At 35.4% G+C, this 22,049-nt stretch overlaps 1 protein-coding gene across 11 annotated transcripts in view; it reads left to right on the top strand.

The window, feature by feature from the left end:
* Dym (dymeclin) overlaps nucleotides 1-22,049 on the top strand; it is a 357,093-nt gene that overhangs the window by 84,384 nt on the left and 250,660 nt on the right. For all 11 annotated transcript variants that reach the window (XM_058573871.1, XM_046428286.2, XM_058573870.1 and 8 more), the window contains one exon: nucleotides 2,678-2,750. In XM_058573871.1, the coding sequence (XP_058429854.1) occupies nucleotides 2,678-2,750 (73 nt within the window). The remainder of the gene's footprint in view (nucleotides 1-2,677; nucleotides 2,751-22,049) is intronic.

The raw sequence follows: 22,049 nt of genomic DNA, 5'->3' as shown, positions 1-22,049 counted from the left end.
ACAATGAAAATTCTATGCAAATAGTTGTTTATTGTTTAGGGGATATTGACAAGAACAAAGTTCATATGTGTTCAATATGGGCAGTTTTTTAACCCCCCAAATATTTTCAATCTGCAGTTGTTTGAATTCAGGGATGGCATGGAGGGCCAAGTGATGTTCAAGCTGTTGATCAGTTGTTGCCCTCAAGAAGTCTAGAATCCAATAAGGATCTGCCTGCTTGTAGATAGGAAGTAATAGTTTACCATAGTCAGTGGATGAAACATATGTGCATATGTGTGCAATCAAAGTCATGCTTAAGGCATGGATACTTTATAGATTATTATTTTTATTTATGGTTAGGCAACTGAATTTTATAAAAGAGATGGAGCTGATCATCGTGGCACATGCCTATAATTCCAGTGTCTTGGGAGGCTGAGGAGGATAATTACCAGTTCAAAGCCAACCTCAGCAACTTAGTGAGGTCCTAAGCACCTTAGTGAAACCCTGCCTCTAAATAAAAAGGGCGAGGGAGGTAGCTCAGTGGTTCAATCCCCAGTACAAAAAAAAAAAGAAAGAAAGAAAAGAAACAATCATTAGTTCGGTGCCATGACATACACCTGTAATCCTAGTGATTTGGGAGGCCAAGACAGGAGGATCTCATGTTTGAGGCCAGCCTCCGCAATTTTTTGAGACCCTATCTCAAAAAAAAAGGACTAGGAATGTAGCTTAGTGGTAAAGTGCCTCTGTTTTCAACCCCCAGTACAAGGAAGAAAGAGAAGGAAAAAATCATGTTTTTATTGTTGGAGAGTATTCCAAGAAATGGGAATGTTGTGAAAGTATAAAATGGCATATAGCAGATAGCTTGGAATATACACTGTGAAAGGGATAATGGAGGGAGAGAAGGTAGAAGTGGGTGCAGGTCTATAACTTGAAAGGACTGGCATGCTTACTTTAGATCTCAGAATTTTTTCCTGATATATAGTCATCAACTTAAAGTAATGAAAAGATCTAAGCTAGGAGGTGAAAGGATGGAATTCAGTTAGCTCCCTCTGGTTATCATCTGGAGTTTAGATTGAAGAGGATTGAAATTGAGGTACAATTATTAGAACTGCGAAGGGTTAGAAATGTTCAGGAGTGAGTTTTAATTTAATAAACTTGTTTAACTGAACTGAGATGATGAACTAATGAACAGAGTCATAACAGAGGGACTGAAGGAAAGAGGCAGAGAGGTGGACTAGGTAATTGACAGGACCCAGAGACTGGGTGGTTAGGTTACCATCAACCCAGCCCAGGGACCCTGCCTGAGTCCTGGTTGGCTGGATTTTACCACCCGCCCTAATAAGAACTAGGCAAAAAATGAAAGGGGGAAAAATGAACTTAATGCAGTTTAATCAAACTAGGGAGAAACAACTAAATTGCTTCTCTTATTTCTCCTGCCAGCCTTACAGAGGCATAACAATTTATAGAAACAAAAGCCAAGTGATAGACTTATGTAGATTTAGAAGACCTGAAGAGGAAGCACAATGGGAAAAACGACAGGAAATACTGATGCAGATTGAGTTAGCTGTGCTGCAAAGGCCTGGGCAGAGGCCCATTTCTGGTTTGGGGGTTCAACTCTTCAGCTCTTACTCCCACTTGAGAAAGTTCCTCTTAATTCAGTAGGGTGCTCCCAAATTCAGTCTGTTTTAGTGACAGACTGAATGAGTTACAGAAGGATGAGTAAGAGAGTGTAGTCTGGGTTTAGACCTTGGCTACTGATGCAGTTGCCAAAAAGGAGAATAAAGAAGAAATGTTAGGAGAGGTAAGTTTGATTTTTAGGTGGAGATGGCTAGTAGGCAATTGGATAGAAACATGACAGTCAGACATGAGGCCAAGAGGAAAACTATAGGAGTCGCTTGTACATGGGTAGTGATTGGTGAGAGATGTTGGGAATGAGAAGACAGCCAGCGGGAGCACTCAGGGCAGGTAGTCTGAGGAAGCAGACACTGGGAAGAAATAGAAAGAGAAGTGGGTTGGAAATAAAATGTTACAGGAACTCAGGAAAGAATAACATGTCCAAAACCAGAAGTCACGTAGGATATTGATTGGCTTTGCAAATTTGAAAGTCACCTAGCAGTAGCAGTCTGGGATAGAAGGCAGTTCTATTGGAATGGTAATTTGTATCTTACCTTTGTTACTTATTTATTCTGTGACTTGGGAAAGCCATTTCATTTGTCATTTTGTCTGTAAAGACTTGATTAGCTTCTTGGTGGGATTCAGTCTGATCTGTGGAACCCTAAGGGTTCGGAAAAGATGCCTTGGGGCTTATCAAGAAGAGCAAAGATAAGGTCAGATATTTATGGCAGGATGGGGTACATGTACTCTCCCCTTGCTTCAAACAGTATTTTACCTTAATATATGATTTCATTAAAAGAAATGTAGTGCAGAATAAGAAATTGCATAACTACTGGCCTACAGGACCTTTAAGATACTTTCCAGCTTTAAAAGCTATATTAATAGCTGATGAATTATTAGTAACTATTATTAATTAATAATCATAGATGCTAACTTGCTTATGATTTGTATTTTATTCAGAGGTCAGAATTAGTGTGTGAATGTATATAATGATAATTATTCTTTCTTTCATTAGGACTGAAAACCTCTAAACAAATCCATTCTGTTATATACTTTGTTAAAAACTTTTTTTGTGTCTTGCCAGGTTCTGACTCAGAAGATCTTTTGGAAGAATTGCTCTGCTGTTTGATGCAGTTAATCACTGATATTCCACTCTTGTAAGTTCTGGCTAAGCCAGGATTTGTTTTATCTCCTTTGTGTATTGAAGATGATAATAGATAATGTTAAAGAGTTTGTAGGTCCAGGTGTAGTATTTTTATGTGTGTCTTTTAAGGATTATACATCCATGGAATTCCTTTATCTCTCTTGCCTAATAGTACTTATACTTTGATTATCTATCATCAAAATAATAATTTTATATTAAGGGAAAATAATCAAATCTTTTGGCAATATTAAGCGTTAGGCACAGAATTAGATTAATCTCTGTAATAAGAGATTTTATAGATCTATGGAAATGAGTTTGAGAGAAAAGCAAATTTGTATGTCATAGACACAGCTAGTTAGCCATTCTAAATCCTGGCCTGATTTTATTTCTGGCCTCTTTTCAGAGATTTCTGTGACCAGCCTTCTTTGAAGCTAGGGGGGAAGTTGAGTCCTGGAGAAATCCTCCAATAACACTTTTGGGTAAAACACTTAAGAAGGAGGGGTATCTTTTTGTTCTTGACAACCCTTTTGTTGTCAAAGAATGTGGACAAGGTCTTTTGAGTTGTCTGGCCATTTTGACACCCTGAACCAAGTATTTAACAGAATATTCTGCTTGGATGTTATTGAGCTGCTGAAGCAAAGTCGTCAACTAGGGTCCCCCTCCCTCATCCCAGACTTCTAGTGTGATAACAGTAGACCCTTGTTTGTCTATGTTATTGTGACTGGATTTCTGTCACTGATAGGGCAGCGGAACCCAAATATTGTCTGCTGTTTCCTTATCATAGCATGTAGAGTGCTTCAGATGCTTCTGATTTAGTTTTACACCTCTAGTAACATTTTTTTTTTCATTACCAAATAGCAATGATTTAATATATTTACTGGATAGTTACATTCTTTTTTGTTGTTTTGCCTTTATTAATAAAATGTTTTGGTGAAGTTAAGGGGGATGAAAACTGTAAATATCTTTAGGTAGGAAATAAGCTGTGTGAACACAGTGGGTGAATAGCCACTTAGACACTCTTGAAGAGCAAACGGTGTTGCAATCTATCAAACATTTCAGTGTTTTAATGTGTTTATACTTTTTAAATGAACTGAAAATGCACAGACAACCAGATGTCCTGTGTTATGTACACTCAGCTTTAACCAGCTGCTGAAACAATTTTTTATGATTTAATGGTCTTGGAACTCCATCCTATGAGAAGGTTTGTCTTGGTTACAGTTTCCATGTGAAACCAAGCTACTCTTTAAACTATAACTATAGTGCAGTATTATAGATCTGCCTATGATTTAAGGGGAATATCAATATATGAAAGCTGGGAATGGTGTCACATCTAAACATCATCAAGCTTGCCATGAAGCTTTCATGTTAACCTTGACATGTTTGTGCTGAATTAGCAGGTGAATAGTGAGAAATCTAATTTTAGTACTCAGAGAGTAAGTCAAAACTTAGCTTAAATGTTTCTCATGAGACTCTGTTAAGTCATTTTATTAAAATTGAAAGAAAAATGATTACCAAAGGACATACATACACACACACACACACACACACATACACATATATTTATACATGTTACTTTATTACTAAGAGAATAGGATCAACTGTAGTACTGTAGGTTAGATGAACCCCTAGAAGTTCATTGCAATGAACTTTGCAGGGTTCATTTGAAGAGGAGATTGACTTTTAAGTTGTTAGCAGCCACTGCTTTTCAGACACTTTGGATTACTTGTTAAAATATTAATTCTATAAGGTATAAATCTTTAAAGTCAAATTAAAGTTGCAAATCTCTGAGGAATCCTTCTTTAACTCCATATCTCTCAGCATTTATATAATTAAAATAAAGATTGTTATATGTAGACTTACTTGTCCCTTAATATTTTTTCAGTGTATTGGAGTTGATACCACTAGAATTTAAATGAGTATTCCAAGAGAAAAACCATGCCTTTGATTTTTAGACTGTTTCTGTGATCTCAAGGGAATTGGAAAGAAATAAAGTAAGAGAGAGGTGTTTTCCTCAGGGCATTAACATGGAGTGTAATATATAGGCCAGAGTCATGCCCCGAGTTTAGAATTTGAACAGTGTTGGTTTGCACAGTGTCACTGAAAGGGCCAAGGGAGACCCGTGAGAATCAACTCAGTGGCGGGGTTTACATGGGGCTACAGCACCAGAAGCAGTTAGGTTATATTTAGACCCAGTACCATATTTATATTTTGGGGACTGCTTATGATGTTGTTTTGTTGTGAAATAGAAGTTTTTGAATAGAGGACTTGAAGTAGATTTCTGACCTAGTCTTTTTATCTGTTTTTGTTGCCCTAAGTGTGGGCCATGCTGATGCTGTTAGCTGTATGTGATGATGTCATCGTCAAGTACAGGCCCTGTTCCTCCTTTCTTGTGCTGGTCCCTGAGAGGTCTGTGCAGAGTAGGCCTTTCTGTTGGTACCAGGCCTGACATGCAGCCTTTCCTTGTGAGATCCATTCATGTGGTGGTCTCCTTTCTGAACCTGTGAACTCACTGTGAACTGGGGCTCAATTAATTCTTATCCTGGCTTTGATTTGTAGATTTTTCAGTGATAGCTTAATCTGAGGAAACCTTTCCTAGTTTTTTCATGGGCTATGGATTGATGAAGATGAGATTTTGTAATCAGTTGCCATCACTACTGCCGTTTAGTGGCTGTGTAGTGTGACTTTGTGTACTTGTTGAGTGCAGGGAGTGTTTGGTGTCAGCTGCTCACCTTGTCCACACCCCTTCTGTGCCAGCCAAATTCTCTCCAGCATCTTTAACATTCTTCTTCTGCCTTGACTCTCTCCCTTCAGACACTTCCATGACTCTTTCCCTAACCTCCTTTCAGCTTTCTTCTGCCCGGGGTGTGTTTCTCAGAAATTGCTCTTTCAGCTAACCTAAAACAGCTCCCAATCCTTCTCTGCCCTCTTGTCATGCTTCTTTCTTTGTCTGAACACTTAGCACTACTTTTCATATTATCTGTTCTCTCTCTTGTTTGCAATTTTCAAATAAAATTTTAATCAAAGCTCCATGAAAACCAGGAGTCTTCATGTGCCAGTGTTTGCTTTGTTTTCTACTATATTCCTGGTACTCAGTTCTATGTGGTAGAGCCTCAAAAGATATTTATTAAATAAATAAATTAGTAGGATACAACCTATTTAATGTGCTTAAAACATTTTGTTTGCTTGTTTTTCATCATTTAGTTTGTACAGAAACACAGTATTGTGCTAAGGCAATATTCCCTTCCAAGTGTCATGGCTCAGATCCCTTTGTACTTGGTACCTTTTGTTATGTAACAAACAGGTGTCTTACTGACATTTATAGAAGTCAAAACATCTGACAATATTTAAGGAAATAAGGGACTTTTGGCTTTTTATTTCAGTTTCCCCAGATTATCCCTTCACAGTACAATAATTTCTTTTTAATTAAGTTAATCCTTAAAAATGTATTTTAAATATATGATGGATATATATTGTACGAGGCCCAGGTTATAGAAAGGAGTGACTCTTAAAAACCTTGGAGATGGAAAGATACACAGAAAGATAGCTCCGTAAGAGGAACAGTGGATAAATGCATTTGGAGTGATAGTGATTATTAGTGGCTAATCATTGAAGAGTTAGAAAGGAGCTGGATAGGGACCTCTCATGGTGAATAATATGTTTGGAGAATAATAAGAGCATTATTATTTTGATTTGATTACAGCAGGTTTGTAGAAATTTAGGGCTGGGAAAGCTTTGTTATTTGATGGAGCAAAGAGTTGACTGTTAGAGGATTGAAGTTTTAATTATGCTTAGGATTCTGTTTCTTACATATAAACAACATAATTTTTAGATCTATTTCTCTGCTGTCCATTTTGGAAATTTGGGGTGGGGGAATGAAACTAAAACTGATTAATAATCTTAGTTATAACATTAATTATATATGCAGGATTTCGTAAATGTAATAAAATTACATAAAATGCACATTTATTCAAATGTACATTTAGCCCATAGTCTTTAGATATTATACTGTGAAAAGTTTGAATATTGAAAGTGTTTGCTGCTAACAGTGAGTAGGTGGCTGAAGAACCTGAAGAGTCATAAATGGTTCTTTATGAAGTCTCCAGTTGTTGGAAGAGAGGGAAGGTATCAGAGGCCCGTGGTTGGCAGTGAAGGGCCTGTTGGGAAAATGCTTTGCTCCCTCCCGTGCGGTGATTCTCAAACACTCTTCCAAAGCCGGATTCAACCAGGGCGGGGCGGGGCATGGGCTACAGCAAGTCAGCAGTTGATTTAGGTGCTCTGAAGTAAACATCTCATACAGCTTTCTGCAAGAGTGAGGCATTTAAGACACTATAAGCATTGAATCAAAGCTTATGGAGTTTTTATGTACCAAGATAGTATTATATAATTAAAAATTCCCAATAGCTTTTTAGTTAGAAAATTGATCTGTGTCTGATGGCACTTGCCTGTAATCTTAGCAGCTTGGGAGGCTGAGGCAGGAGGATCGCAAATTCAAGGCCAGCCTTAGCAACTTAGTGAGGCTGTAATGAACTTAGTTAGGCCTTATCTCAAAATAAAAAAATTTAAAAAAAATTTTTAAAAAAGGGAGATGTGGCCTCGTATTCAATCCCTGGTACCAAACAAAAATAAAACCCAACAACAGCAAAGAAAGAAAATTGCCGCCTGGTGTCTTGGTTGGAGGGATTTCCAGTTAATTGTTTTTAACAAGTAAACATTATCTGGTTTATTGAAATCTGAAAAATATTTATCAGTACACACAGTGTTGATTTTACAAGATAGGTGCTAGATTGTTTATAAATGCTTAACTGATTAATGTAAAGAGGTATGAGCTATATCTCGTAGCAGAGAAAAATATCCATGTATTCCATGAACACAGAAGATAAGGTTTGAATTCTACTTCTATTACTAAGCAGCAACATTGCATCAGGCCTGTTTTCTCATTTTAAAATTGGGATTAAGGCTGGAGATATAGGTCAGATGGACACAATACCTTTATTTTGTTTATTACACAGGCTTAGCATGTGTGAGGCCCTGGGTTCAATACCCAGTCTCTATATCCTCCAGTAAAACCAGAGTTAACAGATTGGAGATTGTCGTTTGAAAAAGACATTTGTAGGCATGTAGTTCAGTTTTTAAATATTTTAGATATGGAAATGGAGTTGCATGAGTTCAGAAAACAACTCATATAGCATAGAAGGAACAGCTAAGCAAGGTGATAGTTTAATAATAGTAATCTTATTTTATTTGTACTTTCAGTTTCTGGGTTTTTAATTACTGCAATCAACAGGGATCTGACATCCAATCATCAAGAGTTTTGCGGTTTCTCTCTTAGTACATATATTTTTAAAATTTGTATTTTAAAATTTTTTTCCTGTAAATATTTTGTTAGGTTTTTACCCTAACATTTCATTTTTTGAGTGCTGATATAAATGTATACCACTATTTCTTGATTCATTAAATTATTTATTGATGTCTATTCACTTGATTATCTCTTTCTGCTTCCTTTCACACTTTCTCTTGCTATTTTCCCTGCTATATGTTTAGATTGTTATTTTTAATAGAAGTAGAGGGTAGAATAATGATTTTCATAGGCTAGGAAGGGTATGGAGGAGGGGGGGAATAAAGAAGGGCTGGTTATTGAATACAAAAATACAGCTAGATAAGAGGATTAAGTCCTAATGCTCTGTAGTACAGTAGAGTGACTCAAGTTAACATTTCAGAATAGCTGCAAGAGAGGATTTTGAATGTTCCCAACACAAAAAAAAATGGAAAAAAAAAAAAAAAAACCAAAACATTCAGAGTAATGCATATGCTAATCACCCTGATTTAGTTATTGCAATTGTATGTGTGTGTCTAAATGTCACACCATATTCCATGAATATGTGAATACAGTTATGTGTCAATTAAAAATAAAAAGAAACTAGTCAAAAATTATTTTCAGTTTAAGTTAAAAATGGAACTTATTAGGTTTTTTTTGGTATGCATTTTCTCAGAAAAACATAGGAGACTGCTGCTGCTGGTCACATGGCATACTGTTTTACAGTAAAGTTTAGAAGGATTACATTCTTTAACAACAATAAAAAATATAGTGTAATCAATTCATAAACCAGTAACAGTCATTAATTATCAAATATTATGTGTGGTATGCAGTTCTATGTGCTATTTTTTTAAAGAATTTCTTTTTTAGTTGTGGATGGACACAACACCTTTATTTTGTTTATTTATGTTTTTATGTGGTGCTGCAGATCGAACCCAGTGCCTCACACATGCTAGGTAAGCACTCTACCGCTGAACCACAACCCCAGCCCTGTGCTATTCTTTTTATGATGCTGGAAGCATAGTTGGTTATTGAAGCATCAGTACCAGAAACACATAACTCTGAGCTGTGTGATGACAGCTGCAAAGTCAGTAGGTGATAGGAATTTATCAGTTCCATTATAATCTTATAGGACCACCCTGTGTATGTGGTCTGTCATATACTGAAACCTTATTATGTAACACATGTCAATTTAAAAGCTATTTCTAATTTTTGATGAAGTTTTAGCAATAATTTTCTCCCCTCAGGAGCTTTTTTTCTCTGTCTATTCTTGTTTCATGAACAAAACATTTTTTTAAAAGAATTTAACCTTTATTTTATATATTTATTTTTATGTGGTGGTGAGGATTGAACACAAGGCCTCACCCATCCTAGGGAAGTGCTTTACCATTGAGCCATAACCTCAGCCCTATGAATGAAACATTTTAAGTTGGCATAATTACACTCAGGACACTCACATTCATACCATACATTCTGTAATTATTATGATTTTAGTATGTTTGCATTATTGTTATGTTTCCATTTTTTTCAACTTGTCAATCTAAATTTTTGTTTTCTAAGGATTTTTTAGAAACTTTGTTGAACTTTGTTTCAAGATTTGTGGCTCTGTTTTAAACAATCAATGCGTTTTTACATATGGAGTATCAGTTCTTTGAGAAACTGCAACCATGAAATAGATACTTGAGTTCCTGTGACCTACCCCTTTAGTTTTTACATATGAGTTGACAGATAAGGTGGTTGATAAAGGTAATGAGTGTCAGTTCTAAAACTAGATCCAGATTTCTTGACTCTTGACCTCCAGGCACTTTTTGTTTTATTGTTAAGATTTTTATAGGGGCTGGGAGTTGTAGCTTAGTGGTAGAGTGCATGCCTAGCATGCACAGACCCTGGATTCAATCCTGGGCACCAGAAAAAAAAAAGATTTATAAATGAGAATTGTCACCATGTCTTTAATTCATTAACTTAAAAGTATCATCTAATATATGATACTAACTTTTAGTTTCTCTTTATATTTGTCTTTTAGAATTTCCTTGTTGGTATGGCATTAATATTTTTAAATTTTGGTAATCCTTTGAACTTGTCGCTTGTTTTAAACTTATGTTCCATTTACAGTACCTTGAGGTTTCTTATCCAATAGTAAGTCAAAAAAGCATGTTTTTTTCCCCTCTGTGCTCATTGATTTTGCCCTTAGCCAACACTAACACCCATTTCATGAAGGCTTTTGTCTTTATCCAAGTGTTCCACTCTGCCCGAGCAGAGCAGTACAAGGTCATGGCGCCTGTCTTTTTTTCTTCACACAAAATTAATAACTTGCTCCAACAGTAGTTTGTTCTAGGACATTTCCAGACCAGATGGTGGAAAGTTCTTGGGATGATATGGCAGCCAGAGCAACATTTTGGCTTTCTAAAGTTGACTTTGTTTTGGTGATTATGTAATGAAAATGTTCTGAAGATTATACAAGGACACTAAAACAAGAAAGATCTGTTGGCTTAATATATTTTTCATCTTTTGAAAGCCACCACAACTCAGCATGGTAGAATTTTGGTTTCTTTCAAGTATTGGCCCTCTGGCTCATTTCTCTGATTTTTTGGCGCTTAAGATAGCCCAATTAATATTTTAAATTTTGTTTTCACAGGAATCTAATGTTACCTTGAATTCTTTTATTAACCATTAAAGTAAATTACAGTAGGAAATGACATTAGAGATCATCTTGCTCAGTTTTCAAATAAGAAAAACAAGATCTAGAGAAGTTATTTGTCAAAGTTAACAGAGTTGAGAACTGAGAAATAGATTCCAACTTTTAAAATTTTAAGTCAATGACTCCTATCGCATACCACAAAGTGATTTGGGTGATTAAGTTTTTTATTTGCTCTTATTTCAATATGTCATCGAATTTTAATAGGCGAAAGTTCAGTTTTTAAGATTTTGTGGCAGTTTTTTCCAGCTCTTGAGTAATTTAATTTAGTTGATACATTTGCGCGATTCAAAACTCATCTCACAAAAGTGTGCTCTCTCTCATCCTTGTCTCCCTTCCCTTTCCTTTTGTAGTTAACTACAGTTCTTAGTTTTTTATGTATCTTTCTTGAAAAATTTCACTCATTTACACACACACACACACACACACAATTCTGAATATAGATTCTTCATCCTGTTTTCACATAAAGGTAGAAAATGCCACATTTTTTTTTTCTTTTTTGACTTTGCTCTTTTAGCAATCTGTTCTGGCAGTGTTTGCATACCAGTGTTTAGAGGGCTTTTATTTTTTAGTTTTAGAAATAAGAACTTGAGATGTAATTTAAATACCCCAAAATTCACCTTTCCAAAGGAAATAACTCAGTGTTTTTGAGTTTTGGAAACTTCACCACTAATTCCAGAGCATTTTTATTAACCCAGGTAGAAGTGTCCATTACCATTAGTAATCCATCCCCAGTTGTCCCTGTGACTATCTCCACACCTTACTTCCGGTCTGGATATTCTATATTAATGAAATGAGACTGGGCCTTTTGTGTCTGGCTTTTTAAAAAAATTGATATGATGTGTTCAGGGTTTATCTATGTTGTTGCTGAGACTTCACTCTTTCCTATTGCTGAAAAGTATTTCATTGTATGTCTGTACCACATTTTGTTTAAACATTCATCAGTTGCTAGACATTTGGTTTGTTTCAACTATTAGGCCATTATGAATAATGCTGCTATAAAATTCTTGTATAAGATTTTGTGTGGACATATGTTTTCAATTCTTTTGAGTGGATATCTAGGAATAGAATTGCTAGATCCTCTGGCACTGTGTTTAATTTTTTGAATAGCTGCCAGATTTTTCCACAGTGGCTTTACCATTTTACGTTCTCACCATCCACGTATTAGTGTTACAATTTCTCCACATCCTTTCTCATTGTTCTTTAAAAACTGTATAATATCCTGTTGTAGGACACACAGAATGCATTTAATCATTCCCCTCTTGATAGACATGAGGATTGTTAACTTTTTTTTGTTCATATCCTTTGCTCATTTTTGTATTGGAGCCTCTTGTATCTGTTTCTAGAACCCTTTTTATATTAGCAAGATTAGCCCTTTGTGAAATGAATCTGAAATGTATTGTTTCTCAGTTTGTCTCTTTTTTTTTTTTTTTTATTTTTATTTTTTATTTTTTTAGTTATCGGCGGACACAACATCTTTGTATGTGGTGCTGAGGATCGAACCCGGGCCGCACGCATGCCAGGCGAGCGCGCTACCGCTTGAGCCACATCCCAGCCCCTCAGTTTGTCTCTTGACTTGGCTTTTTTTGCTTATAATATACTCTTGGTTTTGCCTATTGAATATTTAAAAACAATTTTAACAAATTTACTTTACCAGTCATTGGCAGTTTTTCAGGATCTACAAACTCTTCCTTTTTTTTCTTTTGTTACCTCATCTCTTATTACTCTCCTTGCATATTCTAGTCATTCTGTTCTAGCCCTACTGGTCTCGTTGCTGTTCCTTAAATATTTTAGTCATGTTCCTATCTCAGGGCCTTTGTATGTGCTGGTCTCTCTACCTGGAAGACTAATCTTGCCCCCTTACTTCTTTCATGTCTTTGCTTAAATGTCAACATCTTATTGTGGTTTTCCTATTTTATTTTATTTTTGAGGGGGTTACCAGGAATTAAACTCAGGGGTACTTGACCATTGAGCCACATCCACAGCCCTATTTTTTGTATTTAATTTAGAGACAGGATTTCACTGAGTTGCATAGCACCAGCTTTTGCTGAGGCTGGCTTTGAACTCATGATCCTCCTGTGTCAGTCTTCCAAGTTGCTGGGATTACAGGCCTGTGCCACACACCTGGCTGGTTTTCCTATTTTAAATCATGGCATTCCTGTAATAAATTATTAATAGTTTCTAAAGTTCATTATCTTCTTCTTTAAAAAGAAAGATAAAAATATAAGATTTATATTCATTTAGGAATAAATATAAATTAAATAAACATTTTTATTAGAAATAAATATGTCTTAAACTTTTATTCATATTAAGTGGTAGGTCAACATGTGGAATCTCCTAGTTTTTGGCTTATAGTTCTCAGCTTTTTTTGAAATAATCAAGACTAACAGATACTGTCTTGGGCAGTGTCACTACCCTTTATATTCAGTGCAGTTTTTGGTGCTGAAATTGTATTCATTTTTTATGGTTGGTACAAATTAGGTTTCTGTGAGTGCTTTTTCTTATATTGGAATAGAATTTCTAGGTGTAAAGCTGTCAAGTAGTATTGAAATACATTTAATTACTAAACACTTTTTAATGAGACTGAATTTGTTAATCTGTGACTGTGCCAGGAGCAAAAAATTTAACTCACACTTTGATGGGCAGCTATGGCTAGCTCATGTTAGAGTGTTTTTCCCTATTTGCATATAGCTTTTACTTTGATTGTTAATGATGAAGTGAGAGAACAATAATCGATATAATTCCTAGGCCATCTTTTATAATTTTTCTGGAAATTTCCTAATAGAGACCATTAGTTTTTCCATCATTTTTGTACCCTTACCATTTTAAGAATTTCAATTAAAAGTAATAAAAGTTGTTATAATTTCGTGTCTTAGGATTGCTGTTTTTATCTTTTCATATCAGCACCTGCATATGTATGCATTTATGGGCACATCTGCTACCATAAACATAGACTGCTACCTTTGTTTAACACATCATGAAGCAACTGTTCCAATAAATCAAAAGTTATGGGATAGCCAGGCACAGTGACATATGCCTATGATTCCAGTGACTCAGGAGGCTGAGGCAGGAAAATCTCAAGTTTGAGGCTAGCCTGTCACAAAATAAAAAAATAAAAAAATAGATTAAAAAAATAAAAAAGGACTGGAGTCGTAGCTCAGTAGTAAAGCGCCTCTGGGTTCAATCCCCTCCTCCCACCACCAAAAAGAATGAAAAAGAAAGGGTGGAGGACGACATTCATAAGAAAATGAACAGTCATGTCACAGATGGAAAAATGTCTATAAATTGTATCCATGATAGACTATTAAGTTTTTCTTTTGACAAAAGACTTTATTCCTGAGTATATCAAGGTATATTATAACTTAAAATATTGTTAACATTTTGGGAAAATAAACCCAATTAAAAGATAAAGACTTAAAGTTTATATTTTACATAAAAGATGTGAGTGGCTATTAAAAGATATCTAATATCAGAAAATCCAAATTAAAATAATGAGTTATTGTCATTACTACTACTAGAAGTAGCTAAAAACAAAAAGATTGACAGTACTAAAAATTGGTGAAAATGTGAAGCAACTAGAATTCAGAAACTGCTGTGGGAGAAGCCAATTTGAAAAGGCTACAAAGGCAAAACTAGGATCATGGCAAAGAACAGTGGTAGCTAGGGGTTGGGGAGGGAGGAATAAGCACAGGGGGTTTTTAGGGCAGTGAAATTACTCTGAATGATACTGTAACATTGGAGACCTGGTGTTATACATTTATCGAAACTGAATACACAACACCAGGAAGGAATCCTATTGCAGACTGTGAACTTGGGGTGATTGTAGGGTCAGTGCTGGTTCATTGATTGTAACAAGTATTCTACTCTAGTTCTAGTAGGGGAGGCTATGCATTTGTAAATGTGTGCTTTCCATTAATTTTCTGTGAGCATAAAACCTCTCTAAAATATTAAATTTATATTAAAATATTGCTGTGCGAATGTAAAATGTACAAGCACTTTGGCAAAAGGTTTGATAATTTCTTTTTGTTTTTCCGAGGTAAAAAATCTGTATTTGTTTAATTTTTTTTTTGCCCTGTAGTAATAGTTCATTTCTTCTTCTTTTTTTTTTAAAGTTTATTGGTTCTTTTTAATTATGTATGACAGTAGAATTCATTTTGACACAATTATAAAATTCTGGAGTATATCTTGTGCTATTGAATCCCTAGTACCTCTCCTTCTCCTTCATACCCCCACCCTGTTCCCTTCCCTTAACTGATCTTTGTGCAGTTTATCCATAGTTAATTTTTAAATTAATTTCTTGTGTATTTATACGATGGTAAGATTTACTGTGGTATATTCATATATGTACATAGGCAAGTTATGTCAGATTCATTCCACTGTCTTTCTTTTTCCCATCCCCCATCCCATTCCTTCATTCCCTTTTTGTCTACTCCATTGAACTTGTTTTTTTTTTTTTTTAATCTACCCTTGCCACTCCTCTCTCCATTGTGAGTTAGCATCCACATATCAGAGAAAACAATTGACCTTTGGTTTTTGAGGATTGGTTTATTTCACTTGGCATGGTAGTCTCCAGATCCATCTAAGTTACCAGCAATTGCAAATGCCATAAAGTCATTCTTCTTTATGGCTGAGTAATACTGCATTGTGTGTATATACCACATTTTCTTTTTCCATTCGTCTGTTGAACTGCACCTAGGTTGGCTCCATAGCTTAGTTATTGTGAATTATGCTGCTATAAACATTGATGTGGCTCTATCCCTGTAGTATTTTATTTTATTTATTGGTTCTTTTTAGTTATATGTGACAGCAGAATCCATTTTGATACAATAGTATGCTGATTTAAAATTCTTTGGATATATACTAAGGAGTGGCATAACTAGGTCAGATGGTGATTCCATTCTTATTTATTTATTTATTTTTAGTAATCTCCATACTGCTTTCCAGAATGGTTCCACCAATTTGCAGTCCTTCCAACAATGTACGAGTATATGCTTTTCCCCACATCCTTGCCAACATTTATTCTTACTTGTATTCTTTTTCTGTGGTGCTGGGGATTGAACCCAGGGCCTTTGCATGTGAGGCAAGCACTCGACCAACTGAGCTACATCCCTAGCCTTTGATAATTGCCATTCTGGCTGATGTCAGATGAAATCTCAGTATAGTTTGAATTTGTGTTTCTCTAATGGTTAGAGATGTTGAACATTTTTTTCATATATTCCTTGACCATTTGTATTTCTTCTTTTGAAAAGCATCTGTTTAGTTCCTTTGCCCATTTGGTGATTGGGGTATTTATTATTTTGGTGTTAAGTTTCTCAAGTTCTTTGTATATCCTGGATGTGAACACCCTATCTGAGGAGGTGGTGGCAAAGATTTTCTCCCATTCTGTAGACTCTTTACACTCTTATTTCCTTTGCTGTGAAGAAGCTTTTAAATTTTTTTTTTTTTTTTTTTTAATTTTTTAATATTTATTTATTAGTTCTCGGCGGACACAACATCTTTGTTTGTATGTGGTGCTGAGGATCGAACCCGGGCCGCACGCGTGCCAGGCGAGCGCGCTACCGCTTGAGCCACATCCCCAGCCCAAGCTTTTAAATTTGATGCCATCTCATTTATTGATTTTTGATTTCACTTCTTGTGCTTTAGGAATCTTGTTAAGGAAGTCAGTTTCTGGGCTGATATGTTGAAGGGTTGGGCCTGCATTTTCTTCTAGCAGGTGCAGGGTTTATGGTCTAATGCCTAAGTCTTTGACCTATTTTGAGTTGAGTTTTGTGCAGGGTGAGATATAGCAGTTAAATTTCATTCTACTACATATGGATTTCCAGTTTTCCCATTACTACTTGTCAAAGAGGTTATCTTTTCTCCAATGCATGTTTTTGCATCTTTGTCTAGTGTGAGACAACTATACTTATGTGGGTTTGTCTCTTTGTCTTCTGTTCCAGGTCTTCATGCCTGTTTTGGTTCCAGTACCAGGCTGCTTTTGTTCCTATAGCTGTGTATTATAATGTAACATCTGGTTTTGTGATGCCTCCCGCTTCACTTTTCTTGATAAGGATTGCTTTGGTTATTGTGGGCCTCTTAGTTTTCCAAGTGAATTTTGTGACTGCTTTTTCTATTTCTATGAAGAACAGCATTGGAATTTTAATGGGAATTGCATTGAATCTGTATAGTACTTTTGGTAGTATGGCCATTTTGACAACATTAATTCTACCTATCCAAAAACTTTAGAAGTCTTTCTGTCTTCTAGGGTCTTCTTCAGTTTCTTTTGATGTTCTATAGTTTTCATTGATAATTTCTTATAAAGTCAAGTACTTATCTATCTCTAGACTTTTCTTTCAGGTATTGCCTAAGAGAAATGAAATTATATTGTTGCAAATGACTTGTATGCAAAATTTATAAAGTTTTATTTATAATAGCTCTAAATTGGAAACAACCCAGATGCCCATCAACAGTATCTTACTTTCTATATTTTACTATGGTAATTCTTGTGATTTACTGTCCATGTCCCTAAATCTGTCTTCATTTGGATATAATCTGTACTTATCTTTTTTCTTCCTTTTATTTTTAAAAAATGAATTAAAATTTAAATTTAGCTTTTTTTTTAAGTTCTTAATTTTTTTCTGGACCTTATTTTTTTAGATTCGTTTTATTATTTAAATAGTATAATTTGGGGGTATTCAAGAAAATTTTGATTTAAAAAATTTGCCTTTTATCCCACAAATATAGTAAGTGTAGTTGTGCTTAATAATTATTTGAGAGGATTTTGATTGATTGTTTTATGGGTGTATGGTAGTTCTTTATGCATTTCTTTCTATTTAGCTGCCTAATTTTTATTACTTCTTAGTGTTAATGTTGTAGAAATGATTTGATGGTTAGGATAATTTTATCTTTCTCGAGAGAGCTTTGTCTCTTATTTCTGCTGAATGCTTTGGATTCATTTCCAGGGTTGAAGTTTTCTGGCCAATCAGACAACTTAAAGCTGGGTTCTAGTCCAGGGAGAGTTGATTTACTTCTTCTCTCCTTTACTCTCAGGTAAGGATATTTTTGAGGATCCCAGTTCTTTGTTTGGGATGGATCACCAGGGCCTGCATCCTTTGACTCCAGCTCAGCCACATCAAAGCACCTATGATTCCCAGCTACCTCTTAGAAATCAGTAAACATGCCTGGGCCAAAGCAATTCCAGATGTCAGGCTGAAGAGTTTTCCTAGTGCCTTCCATTTTGGCATTATAGTCTTTTAATATTGTGTTAGCTCATTGATGCTTTCAGGAAGTGCCCTTTCCTACCTCTACTCCCCCCAAGGATTTTTATTGACTTCATTAGAAGATTCTTCTGAATTTCTTGTCCATTATTGTTGGAAATGGGAGTAGCCCCAATTCTTGTATTCTCTTTAAATATTATGTGGTTCTCTAAGTTAATACTAAAATAAAATATAGCTATTTTATAATATTTTCTAATATCAGTTGAATTTTTAATCAGCATTTTTTTTGGTCTGGTGTGATGTAGAACTACAGAATATTAAATATATTCTAATAGTGGTATTGAGAGTATTTTATAGAAACATCATTAACCTGCTTTGTGAGTTGAGAATTTTCTGGAGGAGGTGAAGAAACTAGTCCTCGGTTGTGAATGATGAATCTGATTCAGCCCAGCAATTTCGGGGTAGATTCAGAAGCTGGAGCTGTCACACAAACTTGAGAGATATGAGGGGCTGTAGTAACTAGGAAGCGGCAATTGATAGGTAGTTGCATCTTATCCATGTGTGTCTTTAAACTATATTTTGTTAATGGCTATTTGAGAGATTTTTCTGTTTATATCAATTTTTTCCCTAGATGGGCAGAACACAAATCTGGGTTCCTTATTTTGTAGCTGAGTTTTTTTTAAAAAAAGTCAATCATCTTCAGTACCATTTATGATAGAAAATGAATTAAATGAGGGCATGGGCTGTTTTGCCTAAGTCTTGCTGTAGTTTTGAGTAATTATTTTTGCTGTTGCCACTAGTTATGTGGCTCCAGGAGTCTAGTGAATTTTATGTATAGTGCTAAATCATGAAAGTGTTTGGAAACTAGGACAGGTATTTCCTTGTACCTGTGAGCATAGTAGGAAAGACTATTTGGCAAATAATGAGTATGTACTCATCACCTTCTTTTTTGGGTGCTAGGGATATAATACTGAATATGACAAACTAGAGCTGTGAGAAAGATAATAAATTAATACATAATATGATGTCAGAATATAATAAAGTCAGTGAAAAAAAATAGGTGGTAATATAATAGCCAAGATTGTAAAGGAGGGCTTCTTGTGAAGAAAACATTTAAACAGAAACTAAAATGAAGTTAGAGAAAGTTCTGCTGCTGTCTGAAGGAAAGCGTTCTTAGCAGAGGGGACTGCAGATGCAAAGCCCTGAGGTGGATGCATGCTTAGCATGTCCAGACACCTGGCTGGCTGTCAAGCTGAAGCAGAATGAGCAAGGATGGAGGGCATGTGGTAGAGGTGAGTTAGCATGGCTAGCCAGAAATCCTGGAGTCTGACGGAGTTAGCTAGTAGGGTCTTTGCCCCCACTCCCTGCCCCCCATAAGATGTACAGCTACAGGGGCTAGGGATATAGCTCAATTGGTAGAGTACTTACCTCCCATTGACAAGGCCCTGTGTTCAATCCCCAGCAAAACACACACACACACACACACACACACAGAGATGTGAAGCAACTACTAGATGGTCATCATCTTATTTAGATGTTTTCTACTGTTCTCATTTAAATTTTCTCTGTTCTACACCTGTAAATGCAATGGAAATTGACATCTTTTGGGAGGGGGAAGATTCTATTCTAGCGATTTCTAATACTTATACCTTTGTTATTGTTTGAAGCATTGTGTTTTAAATTATTTCTTCTATCAAGCCAGTATATTGGAGCCTGTTTTAATCTATTTTTTGAACATTATATTTTTATTACCCTTACTTCCCCACCTAATCTCGTAGATTAGTATAATGAGTACTATTTTCATGCTGAATGATAGGCAGATTTTTGGTTCTTATTAAAATTAGCGTTTAAACCTGTTTTATACTAATTCTAGTGGAAGGCAAAGTAATGTCTTCTACTTAATCCCAAAGATGTCCCTACACTTATCCTTGGAAACTATGAGTAACATAATACCTGTCTAAAGTGATTGCAAAGGTGTGATCAAAGCTAAAGACTTTCTAATAATGCCCTCCATTATCCCAGGGGGGCAGTCTCAGTAGTCGAGGAAACCAGAAAAGTAGGACAGAAATGAGACATGTATCATTCAAAACTGTTGGTAGCTTTGAAGATGGAAGAAGAGATCCATAATCAAATATGATGACCTCTAGAATCTGGGAAGCACCCTCAGTGTATAGCCAGCAAGAAAATGAGAACCTAGGGGCTGGGGCTGGGGCTCAGCGGTAGCACACTTGCCTGGCATGTGTGAGGCCCTGGGTTCTATTCTTAGCACCACATATAAATAAATAAAGGTCTACCAACAAATTTTTAAAAAATTAAAAAAAGAAAAGAAAATGAGAACCTAGGTCCTACAATTACTAGGACTGAATCTTGCCAACAACCCAAATGAGCAGGAAATGGATCCTTCCTTAGAACTTCCAACACCTGTGAGACCAGTGCCAGACTTCTGACCTCTAAAACAGTGCAACTAATTTGTGCTGTTTAAAGTGGCTATTTGTGAAGATTTGTTTAATGGCAACAATATATATATATATATATATATATATATATATATATATATATATATAAAACTAATACCATGGGGATGAAACACATGCAGCTTCTCAAGCAGAAACTTCATTCAGCAGATTAGATTTGTTAAGATAGAATTTTCAGTTGTTCATTCATTCCAGCTAACATTTGTTGACTTCGGGGAATCATGGTAGATTCTTACTGGAAGAGAAGACCCTATCTGTACCAAACTCATGGTCTATAAACACTTCATAATTGGTCAGCTTATTTTATATTTTTAGACTTGTGGAAAATTATAAGCACACAAATACAGAGAGAATACTGAAACTCCATATGTTTGTCACTCAGCCTTAATAATTATCAACTCAGGGTTACTCTTATTTTCACAGCCACCCTTTCTTCACCTCTTGAATTGTTTTAAAGAAAATTTGAAGCATCATGTTTCTGAGCAATTTTACATAGAGTTTTGCTATTGTAGTTATTATCTCATGTTCCCCAGTGACCCAAGAAAAATATTGATCTTGTTTTTATTTTGTCATCTTTATCATAATGTATACACTTTCATGTGTAAATTCACTTGCAATTTTTAGCAAATGAATTTTTTTTGTCATGAACTTTTGTCTTGGATTTCTTTGATGTGTGAAAATCATGTAAATAGTTAAGTTTGCAAAACTGCTGCAATACTGATTTTGGAATTACAAGCCAATTTTAGTGAATAAGTAAAATCACAAATATATTGGAATCTATGAATAATGAGCATTGACTATATACATAATGATTTTCTGTTTTCTACAATTTAGGTTGATGATATTACCATGTGAGTTCTAAATCTAGACACCTCGGTATCTCTTGATTGGTCTTGGTTTCTCTCCCACTTTAAGCATCCATTCTGTCACAGAGTGGTACTAGTTTTATTTTCTTAAATGTCATTCATGTCTGATTGCTCTTTTCCATTTTCATAGTCAAAATCGTCATAATGCCCCAACCAAATGATTTATTGCACACTCTCCTTCTGTATCCCGCATTAGTTTAAGCATTTTCCCACTTTGATATGTTCTTTCACCTCTTACGCTTCTCTTCATCCCACAGTTCCTGGTTTTGGACCTGTCAGGCATAGGGTGAGTTAATTACATTCTTCAGCACTATGTCATTGGCTTGTGTGAAGCCTCTCTTTCCCTGTGTTTAATATTCATTCACTCATTTCCCTTTATTTCTGTACTCTACTCCTTTTCTTTCTCATAAACAGCCACTCTTGTGTTTAATGCATATACTTTTATTTTTATAATAATTATTATAAAATAGTTATTGGGCATATTAATGGAATTTACTATGATATTTTCATACATCCATATATTGTGCATTGATCATGCTTATCCACCATTCTTCTACCCTTTTCCTACCTCCTCTCTTGCTGTCCTCCCCACTGGGCCCCTTTCTAGTCTCTAATATTCCTTCCTACATTCATTTCATCATTTTTTCTTTTTTTCAGTTTCCACACATGAGAGAAAATATTCACTAGTTGTCTTTCTGTGTATGACTTATTTTGCTCAACTGGATGCCCTCTGTTTTTATCCATTGTCTTGCAATCAACAGGATTTT

This window comes from Marmota monax, unplaced genomic scaffold, assembly GCF_021218885.2.
Source record: "Marmota monax isolate L192 unplaced genomic scaffold, Marmota_monax_Labrador192_F-V1.1 WCK01_AAM20220418_F8-fsc00031, whole genome shotgun sequence".
NCBI classification, from domain to species: domain Eukaryota; kingdom Metazoa; phylum Chordata; class Mammalia; order Rodentia; family Sciuridae; genus Marmota; species Marmota monax.
This window is presented reverse-complemented; position numbering and strand designations above follow the sequence as displayed.